The sequence below is a fragment of the Acanthopagrus latus genome, chromosome 4, assembly GCF_904848185.1.
Source record: "Acanthopagrus latus isolate v.2019 chromosome 4, fAcaLat1.1, whole genome shotgun sequence".
NCBI classification, from domain to species: Eukaryota; Metazoa; Chordata; class Actinopteri; order Spariformes; family Sparidae; genus Acanthopagrus; species Acanthopagrus latus.
Genome location: NC_051042.1, coordinates 34,154,084 through 34,181,629, shown reverse-complemented (window position 1 = coordinate 34,181,629; position 27,546 = coordinate 34,154,084). Strand labels below are relative to the sequence as shown.

General features: G+C 45.7%; 1 protein-coding gene and 1 long non-coding RNA gene across 7 annotated transcripts in view; both read left to right on the top strand.

The window, feature by feature from the left end:
• The first annotated feature begins 443 nt into the window (after positions 1 to 443).
• LOC119017823 lies at positions 444 to 9,489 on the top strand. The gene is made up of 3 exons (XR_005074572.1): positions 444 to 496; positions 7,539 to 7,620; positions 8,774 to 9,489. It is a non-coding gene; the product is annotated as an uncharacterized LOC119017823 (long non-coding RNA).
• A 5,556-nt stretch (positions 9,490 to 15,045) lies between these two features.
• The window catches only part of LOC119017818 (SH3 and multiple ankyrin repeat domains protein 2-like), a 47,896-nt gene continuing 35,395 nt past the window's right edge, over positions 15,046 to 27,546 (top strand). For 5 of the 6 annotated variants that reach the window (XM_037094908.1, XM_037094906.1, XM_037094907.1 and 2 more), the window contains exons 1-2: positions 15,047 to 15,272; positions 18,671 to 18,795. In XM_037094908.1, the coding sequence (XP_036950803.1) occupies positions 15,101 to 15,272; positions 18,671 to 18,795 (297 nt within the window). In that variant the 5' untranslated portion in view covers positions 15,047 to 15,100. Of the gene's footprint in view, positions 15,273 to 18,670; positions 18,796 to 27,546 lie in introns of all 6 variants that reach the window. The other variant, XR_005074564.1, reaches the window with a different exon arrangement.

The following is a 27,546-nucleotide window of genomic DNA, read 5'->3' as shown; positions in this document are numbered from 1 at the left end:
TCCAAACATCTGATTTGGCTTCAAACTAAACAAACTGATTTGAGATTTTCTCTTGAAGAACATTTCAACAACCTCTCACAACTGTGAACGCGTCGAGCTCCGTGCTGAATATCAGCAGATTCTTGCATCACAGTTGTGTTCAGAAGCCTCATTATATCCTCCACCTGCGGTTCTGCTGGTGGTGCCGTGGGCCTCGGGTCTGATTTATTGTAGGAGTGTTTGTATAAGCAGAGACCTTTAACTTACTGTTTCACTCTCTATTTAAAGAAGCCATTTAAATGTTTAAAATGATCTCTGGGGAGGCATTGTTCTCCTCTTCTCTTGTGCTCTGAAGCTGATGTCGTTTTTCACTTTGCTCTCCTCTCTCTTCCCCTCGGACCAGTTCTGAGCATCGGAGAGGGGGGCTTCTGGGAGGGCAGCGCCCGCGGCCAGGTGGGCTGGTTTCCAGCCGACTGCGTGGAGGAGATCCCGGCCAAGACCTCCGACGAGAGGAGCTGTAAGTCTAATCACTCGGGGTTGTGTGGCGGTTGGAGGTGGGACACTGACTTATGTAGGACGCGCTGTATACTGCCACCCAGTTAGAGAGAGAGAGAGAGACAGAGAGAGAGACAGAGAGAGAGAGAGAGAGAGAGAGAGACAGAGAGAGAGACAGAGAGAGAGAGAGAGACAGAGACACAGAGAGAGAGACAGAGAGAGACAGAGACAGAGAGAGAGAGAGAGAGAGAGACAGAGAGAGACAGAGAGAGAGAGAGAGACAGAGAGAGACAGAGAGAGAGAGAGAGAGAGAGAGAGAGAGAGAGAGAGAGAGAGAGGTAGAGAGAGAGAGAGAGACAGAGAGAGACAGAGAGAGAGAGAGAGAGAGAGAGAGAGACAGGTAGAGAGAGAGAGAGAGACAGAGAGAGACAGAGAGAGACAGAGAGAGAGAGACAGAGAGAGAGAGAGAGAGAGAGAGAGAGAGAGAGAGAGAGAGAGACAGAGAGAGACAGAGAGACAGAGAGAGACAGAGAGAGAGAGAGAGAGGACGGGGAACAGAAGCTGAATGCTGGAGCTTCCTGAGGCAGCGTGATGGCACGTGGCTCTTTTCTCTGCAGTACATGAGCTGCGTGAGTCTCTGCTCTGTCTGCTCGTCTCTCTCTGTCTCCCCGGGCTGTGGTGCACAATGCTAAGCGCTACATTGCCCTGCTAACTCAGCTGTGCTCTGATGTCCTCTGGGTGCAGGCTAATGAACATATCACGCCATGCTCCATCCCCCATAAACATCACATTTTTCCTTGTCCTTGGAATCTCTCCTGCTGTTGTGAGCGTGCTGTCAGTGTGTCGGGTCGAGGCAGCAGGTTCTGGAAGAGGCCCGTCTCTCTGCTGTCCGTCCTGCTCTCTTCCTCCTTCCACGATCTCTCTCATCCTCTGGTATTCTGCTCCCTGACAGTGTTTAATTATTGACATTATCACAAAGCACAGTGTCGCTGGAGTCGACTCCCCACACCCACCCGCTCTCTGAGTCCTCCCTGCTCTGTGGAGTATGTCAGCAGTGATGACGGCAGATGGGGAGCAACTTGTTCCTCTCCCCTCCATCGCTGTTCGCCTTCTTCTGGGTGGCTTATTTTAAAGCCTAACCCAAGGCCATTGGCACGGGGGAGCTCCGCTCACACTGTGCCACTTCCAAATTGCCCTCAGGTCTGCCTGCAAAGAAAGCCTGTCAGAAAATGGGAGCACAGTATGGTGGCTTGTGAAAGACCCATTCAAAGGCGACCTCGGCCAAAGCCACGGGCCGTGTGTGTGTGTGTGTGTGTGTGTGTGTGTGTGTGTGTGTGTGCATGCTGCAATTAGCCAGGCGGTGAATGGCCTGCGTGAAACCAACAGTTGTGGCTGATTGGAGGAATGAACGGGTAACCGAGAGAATAGATTTTTAGCCAGAATGATTCCCAACAGACAGGTGGATGTAGAGAGAAAGTCAGAGTACAGCTGTGATACACTCATCCATCATCCGGCTGCCTGAACATCTGGATTCATCTTTAAAGGAAAGGAAAGGGTTGACATTTTGGAAATAAGCTCATTTCCTGTCTTACTGAGTGTTACATTAGACAAGTCTGTGCGTTAAAGAAGAGGTTCACCAGAAATGTAAACTCAGTCCTTCTCCCCAGCTCCTGATGATATAACGTCAGGTGAAGTTCTGGAGCTTCACAGTAAAACAGAGTTGCAGCGTTCTGCTGAACAACTGAAGCAGCTGAGACTTGATTTAAAACAGAGAGACAACCACAGAAACATAAAATGGCTTCACACAGCTCATCTCTAGAAGCCCCGAGATCCCAAACTGATTCAAAAATATGTCATTTAAACTCTTTTCAAAGCTCAAATCTTCGCTGCAGCTGATAAACTCGACCCGCTGCGTCTCTCCGGTCTGTCCTCCCTCTCGCTCCTCAAAATACAGCATCAGATGTTCAGAGTATCTGAGTCTCAGAAAGAAAAACTGAATGAGCCAAAAGTCTGAGAAGGTTTGACTGTTCTGTCCTTCGTCCATCATTATTCACCTTTCCTCGACGTTTACAGGTGTGTGGCTTCATAGAAGGAAGCTGTGGTGTGTTTGAATGGATGTTAATGTTTAAAGGGGCATTATGTAGTTTTTGAAGAAGAAAGTCAAACACAGATTTTTGATTTTTACAACATTAATTACCTTTTCCATCAGTGAATAAACAAGCTGTTCTCAGAGGACAATAAGGCCCCAGAGAAGGTGGCAGGGTCCGCCACATGTAAACAAAGTCAAACAGTAGGAAGTTGTGTCGTCCTTTAAAGTCAGTGTGTTTATTCAGTTCATTCAGTCATGAAAACAGAATTCAACAGAATTTCAGTCTTTAAAGCTTCTGATAGTGAATGTTTTGATTTAATCGTGGCTTCATCAGATCGTATAAACAGTCGGTATCTGATCCGATCGACAGAAGAGTGGAAGGCAACAAATCTTCAAGGAATCAAATCATCAAAGATAAATCAATTCCGCTTTCTTACCTCTGATGTGATTTATTAAAAAGTCGACCAGGTGACGCAGCTCTCTGGAGAAAGACTGACTTATTAAATCAATGCAGAGATGAAAAAAAACTAAATGTGTGTGAAAATTAATATTTTTTATTGACGAGCCGTAAAATACAGAAATACACACACACACACACACACACACACACACACACACACACACACACACACACGCTGATTTAACTTAAACACCTTCAGCTTCTGATCCCTGTGATTCAGTAGATGTGCTGCAGGAGGATTAAGTCCCGCTTAGACGCGCTTTGTTTGGGTTGAAGTTCGGACCCTGACAGCTGCTCAGTGAGTGACGCCGGACGTCACTGAGCTCTCAGCAGAGTGTTTGTGACCCATTTAAACGTTCTGGAGTCCACAGAGTCCACAGAGCAAGTGTCAGCTGTGCATCTGGTTTTCAAACATCACACCGTAAATGCTGATTCGGTGCAGGTCCGTACTGCACACACCACCCAGGATCTGTGTGTGTGTGTGTGTGTGTGTGTGTGTGTGTCAACATGTTGAGACTGGGAGTTCAGATAATTGATGCTCTTCACACACTGGGGACAGAAACGATCACAGTAACAAACGTCTGTATCTGTTCTTTAATTAGTGTTGTTTACATCACCAGCCTGCGGCGCCTCACATCAGCTGGTGCAGAGATGTGGTGTGTGTGTGTCTCTATTGTTAATTAGCAATATCTTAATTTAGAAGTGTATATGCTTCATACAGAGGATGATTGTCTTCTTATCATGCTCATGTGACCTTCACAGCTGCAGCAGCAGGAGTGTTGTAGGTGTTTGTTCTGTGTTTCGGCAGGATCAGCAGACACCAGCTGTCCTCCGGGCGGCTAATTATTGTAGTAACGGGAATCTGCTGCTGATCTGACGGGGCTGTAAAAGATGATAGAGAGCCGACCGGGACGTTTTAATGTGACTTCCACTGATGAACGACGGCTTTAAGATGATCCTCGTTTTAAAAAGTCTCACAGTGGTTCATGTGAACGTGGGTGTTTGGGTCAGTTCAGGTCGAACTGGTTGTTAAAATATTTCACTTTTTATTTTTGCACACTAGTTTTGTGGGAAGAAACATTTTAGATTGTCATCTTAGATCCTAGTTATTTATCTGTTAAAGGCTGCAGGACTGTGAAGTGATGCCGACTAGACTTTTCTACTTGTTCTAATACTTTATATCTTTACCTACTTGTTCATACTCTTTCTCATTTTGTTAATATTTTGTACCAGCAGTCATCCCTGCAACATCGTCATAATATCCATTTTGAGTTATTTCTTCATCAGTATTGTGACATTTAATTTTGTTGCCCAGTTGTAACATTTATGAAGTTTTTCTGAGGAGATTTCAGAATAAATCGATAATATCGTGACATCACCCTGTGACTGTGAGACAGAGTCAAGTCAGGAAAATGTGTTTCAGCAGTTTCTCCGTCTTCTTACAGCTGATAGTTATATTATTAGTTTAGCTTTTAGATATTTGTGTGTTTATGTATTTGCAGGAATTATGACCTGATGGTGGTGCTAAGTGTAAAGTCTGAGGATCAACAAAGTCATAACAATTTGAAATTTTAAATGTTAAAGAAATCCGTCCAGATGTTTCAGTGTTGAACTGGCAGACTGACGGACCAACTCTGCTTTTATTAACACCAAACAACTAATATACTAATACAAACATCCAAATGAACTGAAAACACAAGAGAAAACCTGCTGTGACAGAAATATACAGCCGTCAGTACGACAGCAAAGCAAATAATGTCAGCAGAAAACAGTTCCGGTGATTCGGCTGTGCGACACGTCACGCTGGAGGTGATGATGTGGTTTCAGAGCGAGGTCGGTGTGTGACGTCACATTTAACAAATACACATCGCAGTACGAGGCGAGGAGGGACACACACACGCACACGCACGCACACGCACACACACACACACACACACACACGGTTAACGTACAAACATCTGACACACCAACAACACAAATACAGACGAGCTAACGTGTGTGTGTTCTCACACACACCGTGTGAGCAGCATCTCTATTGATCTGTGGCCATAGAAACCAGCTGGTTGCAGTCAGTTGCTATGGAGTGTGACTACAGTATGTTGTGGATATTCTCTCTCTCTCTCTCTCTGCTTCCATACTCTGATTTTTTTTCCTACACATATAAACTCTGTTTTCTCCCCCGCCTCCTCCTTTTCTGTAAAAACAACAAAAACAAAGCTGGAACCCATTTTTCATCTCTTGTCGGTCGATCATCGTCCTCCCTCCTCCAAGCTGACACTGTGGACGTACAATCGGGAGGAGGGGGGAGAAAAGAAATGTTCCTGCGAGGATGACAAGATCTAAGCCGGATCAGAGGAGATGGAGTTTCTGTGAAAGTGTGACAGCTGGTGTGAGAGAGTATGTGAAGGAAGGGAGGAAGAGGGAGAGAAGGGGGGAGGAGGTGGAGCTGAATGGACGGGATGACGGGAGGCAGCTTCACTCTGCAGGTCATGTGTGGGTTTAAAATACAGCTTTTTTTTATATGTAAACCTTTATTTATCCTTTATTTCATCTGTGAGCTGTTTCTGCACAGACTCTGTGGATGTAATTGAAGGCAGGCAGATGAAGGAGGATGGAGGTCAGAGGAGAGCTGAGTGTGAAGCGTCTCATTCACCAGACGAATTCACAGTGTTTAAACAGTCTCAGCAGTTGGAGGTTAAACAGTCAAAACCTCTTATTTCCCTATTAATTAGTCAGTATTGGCATCGTCTGGACCTGTTTAAAAGCTCCTGATTGATTTATAATAACTAGTGTTCAGTAAGAAGCTTTAACAGACGCAGTGTTAGCAGGTCGTGCTTCCTGATTCTGTCTTATTGAGGTTCATCAACGATCGTTGATCTCAAATTATCTGTATGTTTATATCATTTATTATGGATTTTTAACCTCCCTAAACCTTTTCCTTTTGAAGAGGAAGCTTGTTAAGTTGCATCCAGGACTCAAGATGAGGAACGTGATTATATGATTATATTTATATTAATACAGTTTAATCTAAGCTGGTGAAACAACCTGTGAGTCTGAGTTTTGAAACCAAAGCTCTGCAGGTTCAACGACCAGGTCTTCTGTGTTCTGGTGACATTTAAAGAATGAAAATAACATTATAAGTAAAATGCTGCAGCATTTTCTCATCCAATAGGTTTAATCTTACTTTTTAATCATCAGAAAACACGGCAGAATAATTCACCCTTTCCTGTAAACTTACTAAACCAGACAGTCCGTGCACGTCGCTGTCCCTCGATGGGCGCCGACAGAAAAAAAATCAATCCGACAGAATTTACAGCCTGTTTTCTTTAAAAGTTCCTCTGAAGTTTATTGAAATATGAAAAAAGAGACTACACACTGCAGAGCGTCAGAAACATGTCGTGATTACTAAAAAAGTTATTGGGGGAAATGTGACCTGAGGAGGAAACAAGGAGAGAACAAGTTCTGTCTGTCAGAGGGAAGAAACACCAACACGATACAGATACTGGCAGCGTTCTGTAGGTTTCAGAATGTTTCAGGAAACTGTTGTTTGAATCACCTGAATCACTTCAGTGATGAACTGATCACCTGGATCTCCACTCGCTCCCTGTGGACCCAGATACAAGCAGTGACAGATGGTCAGAAGTGGCCGGCTGGCTGCGCGTCTTATTACTTTCTACATTCACATTGATTTACAGTAAATTAAAAGCACCCCATCACCTGCAGAGCTGGAGTTTGTATTCAAACATGACAGGTCTGTAATATTTAGACCAGATGCTGGTGGAGGTTTTGTTTCTATCATCTGTGTCCCTGTGGATGATGAAACACACATTTAGCCTGTGCTGCTGAGCTCAGGCATCGATCTTTGAATATGAGAATCAATCGTGGAACAGAAACGTTTAGGATGGGACGCGTCGATGTTTCCTCCCTCCTCAGGAGCAGAGACGAGAGGGGAGGTGAATATCACACTAACATTAGTCAGATATCCAGAAATACATCTGTAAAGATGCTCGTGTTGCTGTGAGTCTGCTGGAATGTGTAAACAGGGAATCGTTCACTAAGACAACAACTTTAATATGTTAGATTTTAATTACAGCTTTTTCTTCCTCTAGTGGCCAAAAAGTCAGTTAATGCAGCTTTAAACTCAGTTAATTTTCAAGGATCAACAGGATTACTGTATAATAATACAGCCGACCGGGATGTAAATCCTTAAATCTGCAGCTGTGGGTCCGACGTCGCCCCGTGGCTGGATGTTAAAGGGTAACTCCAACAGTCTCACACATTAAAGTGGTGCAGGAGGACACAGACGGGCTGCTGTCGTCCGCTACCCCCAGTGATGTCACTCAGTGGACACGTTGCATTGTGGGTAGTGTAGGCGACAGGTTTCATCACCTTTTTTTATTCCACACCCTCATCTGCTTCTTTTGACTTATTATAATTGTTTTGGTCGCCACAAACTCTGGACATTGGTCACTACTGGGATGTAAATGTGGATCTGTTTGTTCTGTGTTTTGTCAGATTCCCGGGCGGATCGTGCCGACAGACGGAAGCTCTTCAGACATTACACTGTGGGCTCCTACGACAGCTTCGATGCTTCCAGGTGAGACGTCACACCTCAGCCCTGTTTCCACCAAGCGACCCGGTTCAGTTCACTTTGTTCATTACACGTCTGAGCAAAAGAAGCAAAACAACCGGCCGATTATTTGTCACTTCCCTGTTGATGCACCGAGCGCATTGATTCGTCACTCTGGTGCAAGAAGAAGAATAAAGAACAAATCCTGGTGCGAACCTGTTGGTTCTTTGATAGCGATAACAATGTTCTTCATCATTCATGTGGTTCTGATGACGACCCAGTCTTGTTCAGGAGGCGAGCTGTGTGGAGCTGTGAGGAACACGGAGGTTATTTCAGAGTGTTTGTCAGCGATCGGCTGCCGATCGTCCGGGCAGCACAGAGAGCTCGGGAGTGATTTTCAGCAGGATTAAGAACCAGGACAGTCCAGAGTGTTGCTGATAGAAAAAGCTGGAGAGGGTTCACATCGTGTTAGATTTCATGTCAGGTTACCAACGTGGATGACAAGACCGATAAATACTCCGCCTGCGCTGTGAGAATAAGATCTGTGGTGGAAGCACAGAGCAGAATCTGGGTTCACAGTTCTGACGTGTAACAAACTGAACTGAACCGAACTGACTGGTAGAAACGGGGCTATATGTGTGTTTATGTGTATATATATTGTTTACTAGCAGAAGTCATGTTACCAAAAATATAAGATAATGATTATTAAAGCATTGATTGATGTCAGATTTAGTTTCAGGAGGCTGTTTTGTCTTTTTGTAATGTTTTGGCTGCAGTGAAATCGACGTATATACGAATATACAAACTAATCTGCCGTTCGTCTTCGCGTGGAGCTGGAGACTAAATGGAAGCGTCTCCTCGGGTCTCGGGGGGGAAAAAAATGGAAAAACAGTAAAAAGGATTTAAATGCGGTCGTGTCCCGTCTAATGTTACCTGACGTCGAATCCCAAAGTCTCCACCATGTTCTGCTCTTAAGTTATTCTGCTCCACTCGTCTCTTCCCTTCTGTCACATCCACTTCAATACAAGCTCCATTAGAAACGAAGATGGATGTATTCTCCTGTGTGTGTGTGTGTGTGTGTGTGTGTGTGTGTGTGTGTGTGTGTGTGTGTGTGTGTGTGAGAGAATGAGTGTATTCTCCATCGTGAACAAATCCTATTAAGAAAGAATCGATCACGCAGGTGAGCCGGTCGTCCTTGTGGGAGCATGAATATGAATGAGGTTCTGTCGGATCACACCGGGTCGGCGGACCAACATCATCATTCGTGCAGCGGTTCTAAACCCCGGCATCGAAGTTCTGACCTTCCTCCGTCTGTCCAGGGCGGAGAGAGAGAGAGAGAGATGGAGCTGCGGAGGATGAAGTGCAGGCAGATTTACTCCAACTTGTAAAAACTGCTTAAATAAGAAATGAGCGTTCTGACAACTGAATGAACGTTTAACGATGATTTCACGGCTGTAGCTGATATTTAATCATTTCCATTGATTCATCTCTTTTTAGATTATAAATGAATGTATGAAGGTTGTGAATCACATGTTCTGACAGCTCTGGGTTCGTCCCTCTGACCTCTGAGCTTTAATAAGAAGAGTCAGATTCAGAGACGGAACACAAACACAAAACCTTGATTCATTTCCACGTCCAAGAAGTGACAAAACATGAAATAAAGTGAAACTTGAGTTCAGGTTTGAAGCTCTGGAGTTTGTTCCTTATTTTCCCACCACACACTTGTGATTAAATATACTTCAGAGGTTGATAATGTTCCTTTTGATTCTGCTGTATTGATCAGACAGCTGGTTTCATCATTATTTGTCACATTCAGTCTTTATTACTGTGATGCATTGTTAAAGATTAAAGATTGAACAGCCAAACTGTATAAAAAGCATTTTAAACTCATGTAGTTGCAGCACTGAAATATTAACAAAGACTCCATCAGTGTAACGGTTCATAGTTTATCTTTGATACTTAAGGAAGATTTTACTGATTCAGTGTATTTTAACCTCATAGTATATTTTACTTTATAATGATAAATCATCAGAAGTCTGCGCTGACTTGTCGTCACCTGGATGTGGAAATAAATCAATGTTTTCTTTGCGTCGTGCTCCTTTAAGACGTGTGTCCGCGTCCGTCCTCCTTCATGGTTCAAGCCTCACATGTCGGTGCTCCATCAGATCTGATGGACGACTCCAACAACATGCTGATTGAATCTCAGACTGCCGGTTTGGCCTCTGCATGATTTAAATCATTTCTTTAGGAGCAAAAATATCAAACGTGCTGATTCTACCGAGCTGTACGAGAAAGATTCACCGTGACGAGTGGACACGACGTCTCGGCAGGTAGTCAGACATCACGTGTGGTGAGGAGGACATGATGGACGGGATGTTGTGACTCTGCTGGATCTCCTCGGCAGTGAACATCCAGTATGTGGGTCAAGGTGAACCATCTCTCACCCAGCGCAGGTTGGCTGGATGTGGATTGTGGCTCAGGCTATAAAGACCCATGTGACACTGAAGATCCAGGGGGAATCTCAGCTGGAAATGAAACCTGGACCTGGATTTAGACTCGAACATGTAGATCCTGAGCTCTCTGCTGGAGCTCACTGTCTCATAACTCATAGTTTTCAGATATGAAAATGTAACCGTGTGTTTCCTTTGGAAAGCGGACTTTTCCGAGGCACTCACATTAAGCCTTTCCTCCGCTCGTTAAAGATTCATAATTGTTTTTTAAACTGGCGGAGGGCGCCGTTAAATGTTGCATGAGGCAGGAAGTCCCCTGGTCTGTGTGGCGACGGGCAGGAAGAAGGTGCCAAACAGCCGCCTGAGCTCCACTCACAGACTGAAAGGGAAGATGAACTGACGAACGCTCGTTCTGACTCGACCTGGCAGGAAATAAAATGACTTGAGAGCGAGACTCGACATCGACTTCGGAGGTTAAAGACTCGTGTCGACTCGAGACGTGATGACTCGCCTGTGTTCATTTCATGATTTATTTCTGTGGATGGTCATCAGACAACGAGCAGGAACAAGAAATCCTCACACATATGTGGCTTAAGAGCCTGAATCTGTTCAGAGCTGAGACTCTGTTTCTGAGAGCAGACGGACAGACGGACTGTAACTGAGTCTGATGATGTGACGTCTGACTGTCAGTATCTCACTGCTGTAAAGTGATGTGGAGGGAATATTTAGTCATTACAACTCAAATGCAATTCATTGTCATATTTAAATAGACGATAACAATATTATCAGATGTGCACTATTACTGTGTCTTTTCTCTTTATAAAGATCAAATACTGCAGGTAAAGAACAGAAAAGTCAGTTTCACACGATGTGACAACCGTCACCGCACACATACGTCAACACGTCCTTCATGTTGGTCTGGATGTTAAACGCTGCCACCACTAGAGGGCGCCGCTCAGAGCCAAAACTGTCTCGGACATGAACTAGAACGTTGAATTATTGAGATAAACGATATCTATCAGTAGTGTTTTACACGATCATACGTCATAATTCTTCCTTCTAGTCAGATGATTTAAAACGTCCATACAGGAAGCAGAATAGTGTGTTTCCCTCTTTAACACAAACAATGTGCACAGAGTAAAGGTTATGACGGTGATGGTACTTATTACCATAATGGATGGAGAGTGTAGCTGTAACGCCTCGCTGACAGTTCATTGTGTGTCTACATAATGAAGTCGGTGCTGTGCTGCACCTCCAGGCTCAGAGGAGATGCACAGTCATCCTGACAACTCGGAAAACTGCTTATATTAGTTATTTTACTTTATTTATCTATGAATCATGAAAACTCACCAATCCAAGAGGATGAATATCAGTCAGAGCACGACAGGGTCCCAAGATGTTTGGAGACCGTCACATGAGAACAGTTTGTCATCAGCAGAAAAAAGATCTCATCAGTTTTCTTCTTGAAACACATTTAACGCTGTTAAAAGAAATACAGCAGGTTTGTTTGTACTGGCAGCGATGTGTTGCTGTCAAACTGTTTGTTGCTGACTCTTTGACGCTGCGTGTCCTGATGACGGTGTCAGACTAAAAGTTGTAGCACTGAGAGTTTCCACGACATCGTTTCTTCCCCATTCGTCCTCAAATCTGACTTGTGGACAGACGATCCCTCCCTGCTGGGTGAGATGCAGAGGGAGGAGAGCCAGATGTGGATTTCGGTACGTGATGCATCGGCTCTCTGCCGCCGTCTGAAATAAGGTGCTGACAAAGCTGGAGTCACATGATTGCATGCGGAGGAATGAGAGCGTTCTGCAGAGCGTCCAGAGGTTAGCTGCCCTCGTCCACACGACTGACAGATTACCCTGCATCATTTTCTCCACCGGCCATCAGTCAAGCGGTGTAAGAGCTCGTCGACGGTCTAACCACCCTTGAGCCAGACCTCCAAACTCCAATCAAAAGTTGCCCAGCAGGAGATGAATGTCTGACAAACAATCAGTTGTTGCGTTGCATACCGAGCCTCTCCTCCAGACTATAAATACACCGCGGCCTCCCACGGCGGAGCCCAGATTGAGGCAGCGTGCTCCCTGGAGTACGCTTGCACTTTATCCCGTCAGCCTGTCGTACATCCTGTCCCACATCCTGCACGCTGCATCCACTTTGTTCTGATGCAGCAGCACCGCCGTCCCCCCCAACACATCACCTGTTGCACACGATGACACCTCAGATAAACTGTCAGGGCCATCTCTGCAGCCGGCTGACCTATTGGAGCTGCCGCCATGTCAGATTTGGATGATCGAGGTGTGTGTGTGTGTGTGTGTGTGTGTGTGTGTGTGTGTGTGTGTGTGTGTGTGGAGGAATGCTGGGAGATAACCTTCAGTGTGTCAGCAGTGCAGGCCTCCTTCCTCTCTAGACAGATTGCGTTGCTAAGGGAACTGTTGCTAGGATGGCAGTCGCACCTCTCTCCGTCTTTCTCTCTCTCTCATCCCACGTGTCTATTCAGTGTAAACCTTTGCGCCCAATATAAGCCGAGCGATGCCGAACTCCTCCGGCTCGGAGGAGAGGACTTGGCCTTTTAAGTTGCACCTCTCCTCGGCTCAGATGACTCTGATCAGTCGCACCGGGCCGGGCCGGGCCGGGCCGTGATCACTGCAGGAAACGAGAGGCGGAACGTACCATTACATTCGTGTTCCACAAAACGGAGACCGACGGAGGGGGGAGAAAAAAACTGGGTTAACATACATACAGGATTGTGAGCTGAGAGGAAGATGTCAGATGAGACGGTTTGATGCTGAGTCAAACTTGGAGAGTAATCCTTCTCCTGTAGCTGCATCAGCATATGGAGGATTCCTCACATACACAACTGAAGCAACAACAGTGTGACGACCACAGCTGCTGCTACTGTTACTCAAAGACAGGAAATGAGATTCATGTGCATTTTCTAATTTTGAAGCCACGGTTGCCGACTGCAGCGCGGCCGCTTCTGTTGTTTAATGAGGATGAATCACGGAGGATTAACCTGCGAGCACCTGAATTCATTTCTGAAATAACTGATCTAAGTTATCAGATGTTACCAGATATTTGTTCTCAGAGTGAATCTGGATCACACAGCCTCATTTTCATCATGTGTCAGCTGCTTTTCAGGTCCCTGAAGCAAATCTGATCCTACAAATCTGTCTTTAGTTGGCCTGTTAGAAAAGACAACGATTAGTGATGTAACACAGGATTTTTTTTTGGGATTATTTTCAAGTTAAGTTGATAATCGTTCAGTCCGGGGCTGCCAAAAGCGAGGCGAGCAGGCCAGCTTTGGCCTGGCATGAGATTTGTTTGGCCCGACTGCTGTGTCTGGAGACAAAAGTGTCAAATTAACAAAAGGAATTTGAATAGAAGTCGCTGATGAAGTTTCTCTGTCAGTAAATAACATCCCTGGATTCCCTGAGATCCTGGGATCACTGTGCATCCTACTAACACTGTTCTTGGCCGGTGGCCTTCAAATCAATGCAGAGGTTTGTGCAGGAGTTAATCTATTTGACCTGAACCACTAAAAAAAGAGATAAAGCTAATGGTGTACGTGTTGCCTTCGACCCATTTGGCCCTTGTGCCACAAGTTATTGTTCAGTTTGGCCCTCAGACCAAAACAATCTTGGGCCCTCCTGGTTTATTCTATAAAATATCCAAAATTAAACGCTCATCCAAACTTCCGACAGCTCAAAGTGACGTCTTTAAACTGTGGTGTTGGTGTACATGAGATTAGTCCCAACACCACTTTCTGAAGGGGAATAACTGGACAGTTGTTTGATACGTTCGGTCAGATACTTAGAGACGGTTTCTACGTGAAGATCAGAGTCATCGAGAGAAACTGACTCTTACACAAAAAACGTCAGGTCGCGTGTCAGGTGGACAGTAAAACTCTGAGGAGTGACGCCTCTCGAGACGTTTCTTTCACCCCGGCACAGTGCACGCTGGGGTGTAATGCTCAGTTAGTGACCATCGGTTGTACCCTTCTCTGCATGATGCATTGTGGGAAACTATGGAGAGAATAATACTTTTCACAGTGCATTCAGACAGCACTGCAAGATGCCACTGACTCTGGACCTCGGTCATGACTCCGTCTCGGTTTAGGTGTTCTTGACAACAACTCTGTCCAATCGCTTCTTTTGTTTGAGCAACAGTTCAGTTCCCAGAGCAGCAAATCCTCATGTTGATGAAACTGGAACCAACAAGTGTCTGACATGTGTGTTAGAGGAAAGATTGACTGACTGTTGCAGCTGTAGTTACAGTGAGTCATTCCTGTCACCTTCTCTAACTGCTCTAACCAGCACATCCTTCCTGATCTGTGTCTTATGTGTGACACAGGTGAAAGTTTAAATAAAGCTGTTTTTAAATAAGTTAAATCCATCCAAATAAAAAGATGTGAGAGGATCCAGGTGACAGCAGCCCTCAAACCTGCACCATCAATCAGTCAACTGATCCGTGGATGAGTTCGGTGGACTGGACCATATGACACACACACACACACACACACACACACACACACCCTCCCCACCAGCCTGCACATTGCGGAGCCGCGCGCACAGACCTCCATCCACACCGACTCTCTGCTGCTCCCTCCGTCGCGCGCTCCCTCCCTGCCTCCACCCCCCCACCAACCCGGCGAGCCTCAGCCTTCCTCCCCGCCTCATCATGAGCCATTAGCCGCTAACACCACCAGCCCGATGTCGCTTCTCCTCGACGGCGCAGCACTCCCACCCCGCCGGCCGGAGCCTCCGCAGCAGCAGCGGCGGGGGTAACCGCGCTGAGGGGAGCGCAGAGGAAGGAGCGGGAGGCGCCTCTCCCGTCGTCTCCCTCCGCTTTTATTTTTTTTATTCTGGGTCGTCTCTATCTGGAGATGCTGTCGCCGGGCTGTCGGGGCCGCTGTCATACCGTTTGATAGAGATAGAGGCCGGCGAGAGGAGGAGGAGGAGGAGGAGGAGGGGGAGGCGGCAGCGGCGGTGGTGGTGGTGGGGTGGGGTCGGGGTTGCCCTGCCCTGCCCTGGCCGGACTAGCTCTCCTCCAGCAGCATGAACCTCCACTCGGGCAGGGCGTCCGTGGCCATGCTGCGGATGATGGGCTGTGCTAACGGGCGCTCTGCTCGGCATCTCCTCCACAGTGACTGCGTGGTGGACGAGAAGACGGTGGTGCTCCAGAAGAAGGAGAATGAGGGATTCGGCTTCGTCCTCAGAGGGGCCAAAGGTAGGAACCATTCCTGACTTTATGTGCTTTTAGTCATTTATCTCCACCTCCGTCCCCACCATCACCTCCATCTGTCTGCTGCTGGCACTTCACCACCAACATCCACCGTCTGCACACTTTTACAGAATGTACTGAAGTGCATTTCTGTTCAGTTTGTCTCATCTGAGATCATCCCCACTCCTCCTCCTCCTCCTCCTCCTACAGACACATGCAAATAACTTCTGCAATTAAAAATACATTGAACACAACTTTATTGCCACCTCCAGTGCAGCCTCCTGCACACACACACACACACACACACACACGCTCTCTGCAGGGTGTGATGGCATGTGCAGCTGATTGTGAAAAAAAACAAACTTGCAGCTCATTTTTCGTGTGTGCACGAGGTTTCTGCAGCTTTCAGAGCTCAAACAAACATCTGTAACGTGACATCATTTGCTTATGGAGGAAAGACATTAAAGAAATCCTCTTTCCTCTCCACCATCATCTTCATCCACCTCTCCACCTCTCCACCACCACTGTTGAGTTGTTGTGATCCGAGCGGCTGATCCAGGCAGTTTGATATTGTACCAGGCCGTGAGATTGGCTCTAAAAATAGCCAGTTTGAGCTGCTGCGTCGGTTTCTATGACGATTCTCGCCATGTCATAATCCACGTTGCATTCCACAACTGTGCGGTGCCGCTGGATTGGTCTACGCCATGGTTACTGTCGAGAGGTAAATTTAGTGTATTCGTGCTCTCTTTTTTTTTTTTTATTAAGACGTAGAGAGAGAGAGACTGAGAGAGAGAGAGACTGAGGAGGGAGGTAGAGACGGAGACAGGGACTGACATGGAGGGGAGAGAGGGAGGAAAAAGAGGGATTTGGCTTGAAAAACAAGAGGAATGTTCTCGTCATTCTGACACACTCTGCTATCACCCTGGGGAACTGACCCAGCCGAGCTTATCCTGCACGGGGGTGAACACACACACACACACACACACACACACACACACACACACACACACACACACACTGCCGCTCGAGCTGTCACATAAGCTCACATCCTCTTTTGCTCCCTGCGTTTTTCCGTGCTCTCCATCCATCCCTCGCTCCCTCCCTGCATCAGACACCTAAAGAAACACAGTCATCACAATCATGTAAATACCCTCGTACGCACTCGTGGACTGTGTCTTCCAGTAGGAGGATGAGTTATAGGAAGTGTCACTTGTCACCACTGGTTTCTCCCAGCCGCAATATTTTTTTTAACCTCCCCGAGAGCGATGGAGGGAGGGAGGGAGGGAGGGATGTGTGGGGGGAGGACAGAGTGATACTACAGTGCAGGCTGGGTGGTTAAGAAATTAAAGGGAGGCAGCGTTTGCATGTTTGCACTGAAACGTTGTGTTTACGCCGAACATAACCATCTCTGTTTGTGACGGTCTCTCTGACTTCCATCACCTCTCTGCTGCTCTCTTCTCCAACATTCATGCCGGGTTTCTGCTCCAGCTCTGAGCGCTGAGCTGTCAGGGATGGAGAGTCGGATGGCATTGACGTGTTTGTCTTCATTATGTAATCTTTCATCAGATAAATCATCATTTTGCTAAATTCAGACCGTATTGTCCGCTGCTTTGCGTTGAGACTAAATGAAACGCAGATGCATTTGAGAAATTTGGCTGAAGAGAGACGGGAGAATGTAGAAAAACTTCCGACCGTCTCACTTCAGTGATGGTCTGACTCGTGGTGATCTCCATCAGCAGATTATCTTAACGTTAGAGGATCTATTCATTCCCTGTGATGAGGGACGATTAATCTAATCTGACGTTAATGTTGTTTCCAAAAACAAAGTTCTGAAAATTGAGAACTGATAGCAGCCCTTATGAATAATCTGTACGTTCCCTCGTGCTCGTCCTTAAAGCACTTTCCTTCCTCAGATATCCTGAAGAGACAAAATGTTAAAATATGAGCAGATTCTGAAATATCTTCAAAATCCTGTGAAGGCAAATGTTTCCTGCTGACTCCGCAGTATTCCTCTGAACAAAGGTACAAACACCTTGACAGAGATCAGAACCGTATTTGTTTCCTGTCGGCGACTTTCTACATTTAAAACCAGCTAAACGTAGCTTAGCCCAACGACAGGAAGCCGTAGTGAACAATTAGCCTCCATCAAAAGTCAAATAACAGCAAAGGTCACATGGACTCACAGTATCGTTTTTACCTTGTGATACTTTAAAAAAGTCACTTTTTGTTCAGCTGTGACAGCTAGCTAACCTGCTATCCTCTCACGACTGACGGCATGCTAATCGCCTCCAGCTGGTGGGAATAAATCCAACGTGTGAGCAAATGCTGCGTTCAGGAGCAAATAAATCAAGTAAATCTGAGCGTTCAGTCATTTATCATAGCAGCTGGTTGTCATCATCTAATCTGTGATTGAACCTCGGATGGATTTAGAGAGTCACGCTATATGAAATTAGCTATTGAGTAGCGTCACGTTAACAAGTGACAACAAGGCACGAACATCTTTTATTATCTCAGTGGAATTTAATCAGTGATGTTAGATTTTATTTAGATTTTAGTGCCGGTGTTGGTTCATAAACGGGAGATAGTGTAGCTGTCAGATAACGATCACAGTCTGCACGATATAACCAAACCCTGAAACCACTTCTACTGTTATATATGCTAATGATATGACAGGTGAATATGCTGGTGTCAGCACAGTCCAGCCGTGTCTAGTTTAAACTGGTAATAACGGCTGTTTTCACCATAGAGTCGACTCGTTACAGAAGGAAAATGCATTAATGATATTATTGAAGCATAAGTCCAAATGTCAGTCATTTTCTATCCAGCTCCAGCTCGATGGAAAGCCGGATGATACTTCGTACACTGCAAAACATTTCTTGCGCAAAACAGAGTCGCAGCGTTCTCCTGAACACCTGAAGCAGCTGGAGACGTGTTTCAAAAAGCCCTGAGATCCCAAATTGATTTGAAAAGACGTAATTTACACCCTCAGACGATGCGTGTGCTGAGCCTTTTATCACAGCAGCTACAGCGAAGATTTGAGTTTGCAAATAACGTCTTTTTTAAATGGGTTTGAGATGTGGAGACTTCGATGACACCAGACATCAGTGGTGTTGGTGCGATGCAGTTTTCAGTTCTGTTTTGAAAGTTTATTTAAAACAGGGACAGTGTTCGGCTCCAGGAATGTTTTGTGGACTGACTTTTCATTTTTGGGTGAAATGTTACTTTAATTGCATCTAGTTGTGAGTGAAAAGCAGCCATCAACAACGGTTTGACTCTTTATCTGTTTCATTGTCAAACCTTCTCTGACGTTCTCTTATCTTTTGTCTGCATTGTTGGTGTTTTGGTTGACTGTTCGTCTCTGTAATCGTCTCCGTCCTCTTCTGTCCTCTCTCCTCGCCGTGCAGCGGACACGCCCATCGAGGAGTTTACTCCCACACCTGCCTTCCCCGCCCTGCAGTACCTGGAGTCGGTGGACGAGGGGGGCGTGGCGTGGCAGGCGGGGCTCAGGACGGGGGACTTCCTGATCGAGGTAAGAGCTGCTTCGTTCTCAGGCTGGTTGTTGTTGTGTGATATCAGAACCTGGTCCAGCGTGGTCGGGAACACGATGAGTCCTCAGAATACTTCTTGTGCTTTTTTAACTGGTAAATGTTGTTGGCTTTGGTTTCTGGCTTCAGTCGCTGCTGTTGGACTGTACTGCTGGTTGCATTTTGGACAGCGAGGATGCTGAGATAATTCTGCCGCTCGGGCGTTCAGGATGTAGAAGTAAAAGGCACAGAAGCTCAAACCTGATGCCTCGGGAGATTTTAGTTTCCGATGAGTATTTGTGTTGCTTGTGTGCATCGATAAGCAAAGTGTGAGCTGTTGGGTGGATCCTCTTCAGGCTGATGTGTTCAGCTGTATGTGAATTAATTCGACTCAGGTGCATTTTAATCAGGTTTGGCAGAAAAGATTTTGTTGGAGGTTCACCAGCTTTGCTCTCAGAGGATTCTGTTCTGTTGGGTGAAAGTAGGTGATGTAGTAAATGTTCCTACAGTGACACATGTGTGAGACAGTCTCCATGTTTGTGTCTCTCCTGGGAAGTTGTTCCCTCGTGTTGCCTCACGTAGAGATAGAAACAATATCTTCATTCCATCCAGACAGACGGATTAAACATGTTATTATTGGTTTTAATATTTTCCTGTTGAACGGATTATTGAAGGTTCACAGTGACCCTCTCCACCAATCTGAGTCCGGTTCTGACTGAGCTGTTAACATGAGGCATTTGTTAGTCCGATTGTGCGGCTGCAGTTGTTGTCATGTGATGAACGGAGTCCTGAGTGAGTCCGGAGGCCCGTGTGCTGATCCGGAGGCCGCGGCGGCGCGCCAGAATATTTTGGCTCTCGCTGTTCGTTGAGCAGCCAGTGACTCTCTGAGTTATACCTTCTTCACTGTGTGTCACTGAGATATCTGCTGCTTTGATATAACTGCTGAATTAGATTTGTGTTTCAATGAAGTACACGCAGTTTTATTAAATTAAAAAGAAGAATCCTGTTCATTTATTTGTCCACAGTGTGACGACAGGAGCGGTTTTCTCTCCACGTGAAGGAAACAGTCCCGTTGTTTCCACTTTGATTTAGTCTTTATTTTAAGTTGGTAAAATTGAGGCTCTTTCCTCAGTTTGTCTCAGAGAAGCTTGTAATCGAAGGTCATGAGAACTTTTTGTCATTCTCTTCTCACTCATCAACAAATCCAGCTGTTGTAACATAACGAACGTGGCTGATTGTCACGGCTGCAGATCTAGAACATGGGGAAGATTGATGGAGTTACACCACTGACTGTCTGTTGTCCTGTGGGGATGTTGGCCCGGTAACACCCGCCCACAGAACCATGTGTCACAGTGTGTCAGACTGGACCTCTCCCTCCATTCATCTCTGTGAGGAGCGGCGTGACACGGATCTGCTTCTGGTCCTGAGTTGAACCTCCATCTTTCACTTCACGCAGAGTGTAATCGTTACGGCTGGTAGAGCACCAGATAACGGACGAAATGAAGTCCGCTGAGAAGCCGGCAGAGGCTGAACCGCAGCTCCTGATCTGACCAATGATAAGCCGACGACATCATCTTTCCTCGACTAGCATGCCGCTGCTAGCTACGTTAGCTTTCAGTCGGGTTCTTCTCCTTCTCCTCACCGGTGCCGGCTGATCATTGGCCGGATCAGTGACTGGCCTCAGTTTTGTCCCTCATGCTGCACTGTAGCTGTTGGACAAATATAATACGGATTGTATGACTTCCTCTGCAATATGTTAGCGATACACATTTGCCAAATATTAATATTTGTATTTGAAACATGTATGAGCTCTTCCAGTGTATCGCAGAGTCACTGGATTAACCTCCAATTCAAGAAATATTGTTTTCCTGCGTTCTTTTATGACCAATGAATGAAAAGCAGCAGAGAAGCTGCGTGACTGTGACAGAGTCAAATATTTGGTATCTCAGTTTGTGTCAAGCTGTTGTTGTTCCACAGTCAGTCACAACCTCAGTAACTGAAATGTACAAAGATTATTTTCACTGTCTGTTAGTCGATGAGTTGTTTGGTCCAGATAAAGTCAGAAAACAGAGCAAAACGTCCACAGACATATTTTGGTTGTGGAGGAAATAACCAGGAAATATTCACATTTCAGAGACAGATTTTTGACACGTGGTCAGATTTTGATTCTGAAGATAACAACTCAAACGGATTAATGGATTATAAAGATAGCTGTTGATTAATTTAACTTTCCAGTGTCAGTTTATCTTTCGTGGTCATCTTTGTTTTCAGATCTGTTCATTTTCTCTCTCTGATCTCTGATGTTTGTTCGACACTTGATGTATTTTAGCAGAAATCTAATCCTCCACTCTTAAAGATTTCCTGCGTTTAACAAGGTTTTCTATGAAGCCGGCACAAACGAGAATTACAGTGTTGTGTAACATTTGATCTCCTGGGTTTATTTTCCAAATGCCTTGATATTAAATACTCTTTTTTCATCCAAATAACTGAAAATCATCTGTAGTGCTGCTCAGCTTCTCTCTGAAATGCTTCACCATCTTTATCATCGCTCGGGTGAAATGTCATGTGCTGAGTACGATTGTCGGGATTTCAGTCACTGTTGTTCCTCCTGCTTATTACAAATCATCGCAGCAGCTGAGAGACGAAAACAGTCAGAGAGGAAAAAGCACATTGTCTATTTTGAGCTGCACTTTTTCTTTTTCCTCTTCTCATACGACTCCATAACGACTGTGTGTCTGTGAGCGGCGCTGCACTGGGGACGGGTTTATTTTGTGTTTCTGTTAAATGGAGCATCAAATGAGGAGAGCAAACTGTATCTGCCTCCCTCCCTCCCTCCTCATCGCTCATTTGTTTTATCTCAGTGTTCTGTTGACCCCTTTAATCATCTCGTCAGACTTCCTCCGACTGAAGTCAAAACTGCAGAAGCATCAGAGAACGACCATGTTTACTAAATGCATCTCTGGGATTGAGGATGTTTGGCGCCTCCACAGCTGCACAGCCTCTAGCTGCTGGAGCTGCCGTCCACAGCTCATGTTCTCTAATGAGTGTGAGCAGAGTATCACGCTGATTACAATCACTGTGGTTTTGCAGTTGGAGCTCAGACTGCAGCTTAAGTCTAAATATTTGTCGAGACATCCAATCAGGACAGTCGCCTCAGAGGATCGTTTCTGTGGCGCCGCCTGAGTGCGACCGTCCTCGAGGTGCAGCTCAGCTCCCCGACAATAAAACAGAGTCTGTTTAAGGTGATGAGCCGCTCGCTCGCTCTGCTTCCTTTACGTGTCAGTCCTCGCCGCCTCCATCACATCCCCGTCCTCCTCGCGCCTGAGCTCCTCCCGTTACCAGGAAGAGATTTATGGATGTGATGGAGGACGGAGGAATTTACACGGCACACACGTTTCTGAAGCGGTGCCAGTGAGCTCGCTGCACACCTGTCTCACCTGTCTGTCCTGTCTCACCTGTCTCACCTGTCTCACCTGTCTGTCCTGTCTCACTTTTCTCACCTGTCTGTCCTGTCTCACTTGTCTCACCTGTCTCACTTGTCTCACCTGTCTGTCCTGTCTCACTTGTCTCACCTGTCTCACTTGTCTCACCTGTCTCACCTGTCTCACCTGTCTCACTTGTCTCACCTGTCTCACTTGTCTCACCTCTCTCACCTGTCTCACCTGTCACCGGGCTCCTAATGGATTGTTCTGTCCTCATCTAGAGCTGTGATGTGATGTGTGATTGTAATGGCTGCCGTGTTCTGTCTGTAAATAAGCAGAAATATTGAAAAATGTGTTGGAGGAGTGTGAAGTTGAAGAGTTATCCAAAGACAGATCAAATTTAACCACCATCTGATGTTTTTCCTGATTTCTGATATTTTTGCGGCGGACTTGTTTTCAGTTGTGCTGGTCGGTTGGTAGTTTTAAGGTCGTGGTGATGACGCGGCGACAGTCTCACCTGATGACCTGCAGGATTCAGCTGCTGAGCAGATTTTCAATGAGGAGATGTTTGTGTCATATTTCTGTGACAGTTGATCTCTTTATCTCCATCAGTCCATCACACGTGTGCACTACATGTCTGGATAATGGATGCTCATATACAGTATCACCACTCTGACCTCCTCTTACATCCTCTCCTTCAGATGCATTTGGTTAAGTAGAACATCCTCTCAGATGATGAAGATGACTCAGAGGCAAAAAGAACCGAAGGAAGCCTGAACTATCACAAAATGTTTGTTTGTCGTAGTGAAGGAACTGATGTGAGGTAGCAGTGTGGACCTGTACCTGGCTAATGTGTGTGTGTGTGTGTGTGTGTGTGTGTGTGTGTTTTAAACATCTGTTTTTGTATCTGCAAGACTGCACATGTTTCCCTCCTACTGTACATTAGCAGAACATATCCATTTGCATGCATGATTTAGGGCCTGGCTGAGCATCAATCTTTCAGTGCCTCTTACAGCTTGGCATCAGGATGCATGCACACACTTTTCTGCACTCACACACGAGCACTCAAATCATTTGCCTAAATGTGTTTAAGTGGGTGCTTGTCGTAGTCCCCATCAATAACCGCCATGCTTCAGCGGCCCGGGCTTCATATCAACACAGCTCGTTGACTTTGAGTAAGTGAGACGAGTCAACGAGGGGAGGCTGCGACGTGCGACGAAGGAGGAGGAGGACTCGTTACTGAGATCCTCATCACCTGTCTGCTGCACTCCAGAGGCTGAAAGTCAGAAATCAGAAGATCGGAGGTGATTCTGACGACGCAGGCTCGTTCCTCTGCTCTCAGTGTAGCTCAGCGTCCTCCTGGTCAGTGCGTGCTGCAGCGCAGGAGGCGGCCGGTCATCATAATTACATGGTGTCCTTTGGGATCGTCTCATCACTGCTGATTAAGCCGGAGGCCGAGTTCATCGCAGGACACTGTGGCTCATTTTCTCTGCTGCACGTTACCCCAACGTGTTTGTGCAAGAGGGCAAAGCCTTCGTGTTGCGTTCAGTGTTCAGGAAATTAGAGATCAACAGTCACCGCTCACAAATCCGTCCTCAGTCTTGAGGTGCATCTGTGTTCTTTCTGTCTCTAATTAAACCTGACGATACGTTAATGTGTTTGTCTAGAGCTGCTTATTTCCACTGATTCTGGATTTGATTAATTTCAGCTACAATACCAATTTTTCTGGAATATGAAAGAGAACAAGTAGAAGGAAGCATCCTGCGCCGTGCGTGTTCACAAGAAGAATTAGATTAAATGGTTAATGAGATTTGTTGTTAACATCTGCCGCTGGAGGAATGATTTGAATCTTGTGGTGATTTTAGCTTCTACATCTGAATAACACTGTAGTTTTATATTTATTGTATTGTATTATTGTGGTGGAGATTTAATCACAAAGAGGAAAATCCTCCCACATCTGACACTTGGGTGTTAGCTGCCGACCCTGACGTGCGTCCACAGGAAGGCAAACGGTAAAAGAGAAAAAGATCTGATGAGTTGATATTGAATCACTTTTCTCTCGCAGTTTTAAAACCTTCTGCGTTCAGTCTGAGCCGATGATGAAGACGGAGCAGAAAACGAGAGAGGAAGATTGTTGACGAGGCTGAAGTCTTCGTCAGTTTTGTGGATGTTTGTTCGTCTGCTGTGATTACATCTGATGAGTGTGTGCAGCTGTTTCTCTGAGTGCAGACGACAAGAGCCATTGTTGTTTTCAAGAAGTTAAAGAAGAAAGTTGAAAACACATTTTGTGAATAAGAAAAAGAGAAATTCTGAAGTAAAGCTGCAGACAGATGTGAGTCAGTCAGCTCACAGCTGAGAGTGTTTTCACAGTTTTTATAAAAAGGCTGAATGACCTCCAGAGAAAAGTTCGATCCATCACACCGCATGAGATCATGTTTCCCCCGAATCTTTGTCTTTGTCTGTGAATGTGACAAAAAGCGTTTTAGACTTCGACCACAATAATAAACCTGTGAGGTTCACGACGGGCCGCTGCGCTGATGGATCAGAACCTGACTGAGACCAGAACGTCGAGGAGCACCGCTGATGTTAACGTTTGATTCTGGATGTTTCTACTCTGTCACATCAAATCTGCATCCAGCATCAAAGCTGCTCATTGAATCAATTCAGTCTCAACTCAAGTGGAAGATACTGAAAAATTCAAAAACTCAGTTGAGATCAGTTCTTCTTGTTGGCAGAATACATGGAGACGTACTGAGTGGTGGCCTGAACGTGCACTGAATATTTCATCAAAATAAGTGATGTGGTGCATATTTTAATCACAAACCACAGATATGATGAAACTTTGTGATTCTTTAGGTTCAGTTTTCAGTTTCATGTTGTGACAGTGTTGTGCTTGTAGCCTGGTAAGTTAGAAAAAAGTGTTGTTTTGGCTTAAAAAAATCTGATTTAGTTGCCACAAACAAACAAACAAACAAACAAACAAATCATCTAACGTCTCCTGAAAAGCATCAAGTGGCGCCGACATGTTATATTGTGACTGAGCTGTCAGAAACCTGAACTGATTCAGTCAGAAGTCGATCAGCAGACGTGATGTGAATGAAAGTCAAACTGTGAGACTCTGACGTGATGCCATCAGCTGTCTGGTTTCAGTGGAGAGGATTCGCTGAACTACAAAACTACACATTCGGCTTCGTCCATCATGTGTGTCGATGCCTCCGTCTGACTCCATCATTGACCATTCTGTGAACCCTGCAGAGGGACGTACGTACAATAACGGCTCTCCCAAAGTTAAAAATACGCTCCTATCCTCGCATGTCCTCCCGACTCAGTGTTGTTGATGTGTGACGCTCATCTGTGAACCGAAGCGGCGACGATGAGTGTGAAGACGTCGGCGCACTCAGGAGGTCCGTGAGGTCCACGACGCCATGAAGGCTGTAAAGAAGAGCGCTCGTCAAACGGCTGCTCTCATTGGACCGCGTGAGACACAATTATGTAGTAACTGTATTGCTAACAGTACATGATGTGTATAAAAAGTTAACATCCTGTGTGTGTGTGTGTGTGTGTGTGTGTGTGTGTGTGTGTGTGTGTGTGTGTGTGTGTGTGTGTGTGCGCGTGTGTGTAGGTAGATGGAGTAAAGCACTCAGTTTCTTATATAACACACAACTTTGGCCAAGAGAAGGATGTGTGACCAGTGTAACATGCAAATGCATCTGCCTCCCTGTGCCCTCAGGTGTGTGTGTGTGTGTGTGCGTGCGTGTGTGTGTGTGTGTGTCTGTGTGTGTGTGTGTGTGTGTGTGCTCTTGTCCTGCTGTCAGATCTCTGCCTCTCTGCATCCCTCTGAGGGCTGCAACACAGCACACAACTGTCAGCTGTGCAGTGAACTAGCACAGGCAGTCCTCTGCTCACCATTTCTTTCTCCAAAAGCTCTTAAAGAAAAAGGAGGCGGGTGGAGGAGGGTGGAGGAGGGTGGAGGAGGGTGGAGGAGGGGTTGTCTCTTATTGCCGTGCAGCAGGACTCCTTGACTCTGTCTCTAAAAGAAAAGCATCCCGGCCGCCGTGTGCAGGCTTTGACTCCTGGAATAAACAGATTGTGTGTCCATGTCGAGGCGGAGGAAAACATTATGAGCACAGGATGTGAAACAGAAACAGATTAACGTCTTCGACAGTTTTTAACAATGTTTTTGTCAACTTTTTGTTCAGAATGATGCTCAAGTTTAAGAAGAATATGAACTGTCGAGCTGCGACTGATCGCTTTTAATCGTTTAGTTGTGTTTGTTTTGTCTACAACCCAAATATATTCAGTTTAGAAACCAGAGAATATTCACATGAAAGAAGCTGGAATCAGATCATTTCAATTGTATTTTCCTAAAAATGCTCAAATTGATGAATAACTCTTCAAAATAGTTGACCATTCATTTCATAGCTGACAGCTTCTCAGTTAATCTCTGCAGTGCTGCTAAAATGCCATGAAACACGATGCCAACTTTGTATAACTCAACCCAGAATCAAACACCAGTCGATCAGTAATATCTGCAACACTTTCTGTGTCCTCGTCTGCGTTCAGAGCGTTGAGTTGAAGTTGTCGAGCTGACTTTTATCCTCTAATGTCTGACTTCTGTATTTTAAAGATTTATTGTCATACAAATCTAACTAACAAACCTTCACTGTGGTGCCTGAAGTGATCCGTGTGACGGTGAACGACATGACGTGCTGCACTCAGAAGTGATCTTCCTCGTAGTTTTAGCCAAAATGTGCAAAATGCATTATTTCAAATGTCACCGTGTGTCTCGTTCCTCTGCGTGTCTGTCGTCCTGAAGGCAGAACGCTTCAACATGCAGTTAAATATAGAAGAGAAAAGCTGCAGTCGGAGTTCGGGGACACGAGCAGACTGTCGAGCGTCTGGCTTCACTCTGGGTCTGTTGTCGTCTGACCTCTTTTTCAGATCTGGATTCAGGTTACATCATCTGTTTCTGTGTGGACAGACTGATCTCACTTTAAATACCAGTGTAAAACAAAATCCTGCTACCTTTGTTTCTAACACTCGCCGTCCTCCTGATGGATTACAGGCATTATTGCTCTTGACCCACTTCTGGTCGACTGGGTCGCCCGTCGGCTGGTGGCAGCGTGGCTGACCGGAGGGTGAGAGGCCAACTGTGGCCGCTTGTTGGCTTATTAAACAAAGATCCTGGTTCCCCTTCGGGATTTTCACCTTCACAACTAACATTTTACTTCTGCTACATGAACACATGTTTAAAAATGTGATCCATGTAAGTCACTGCGTACTGCAGTGTGTCGCTAATTGTAATTTCATAATTGTTCGTAGATGTTTTTCAAA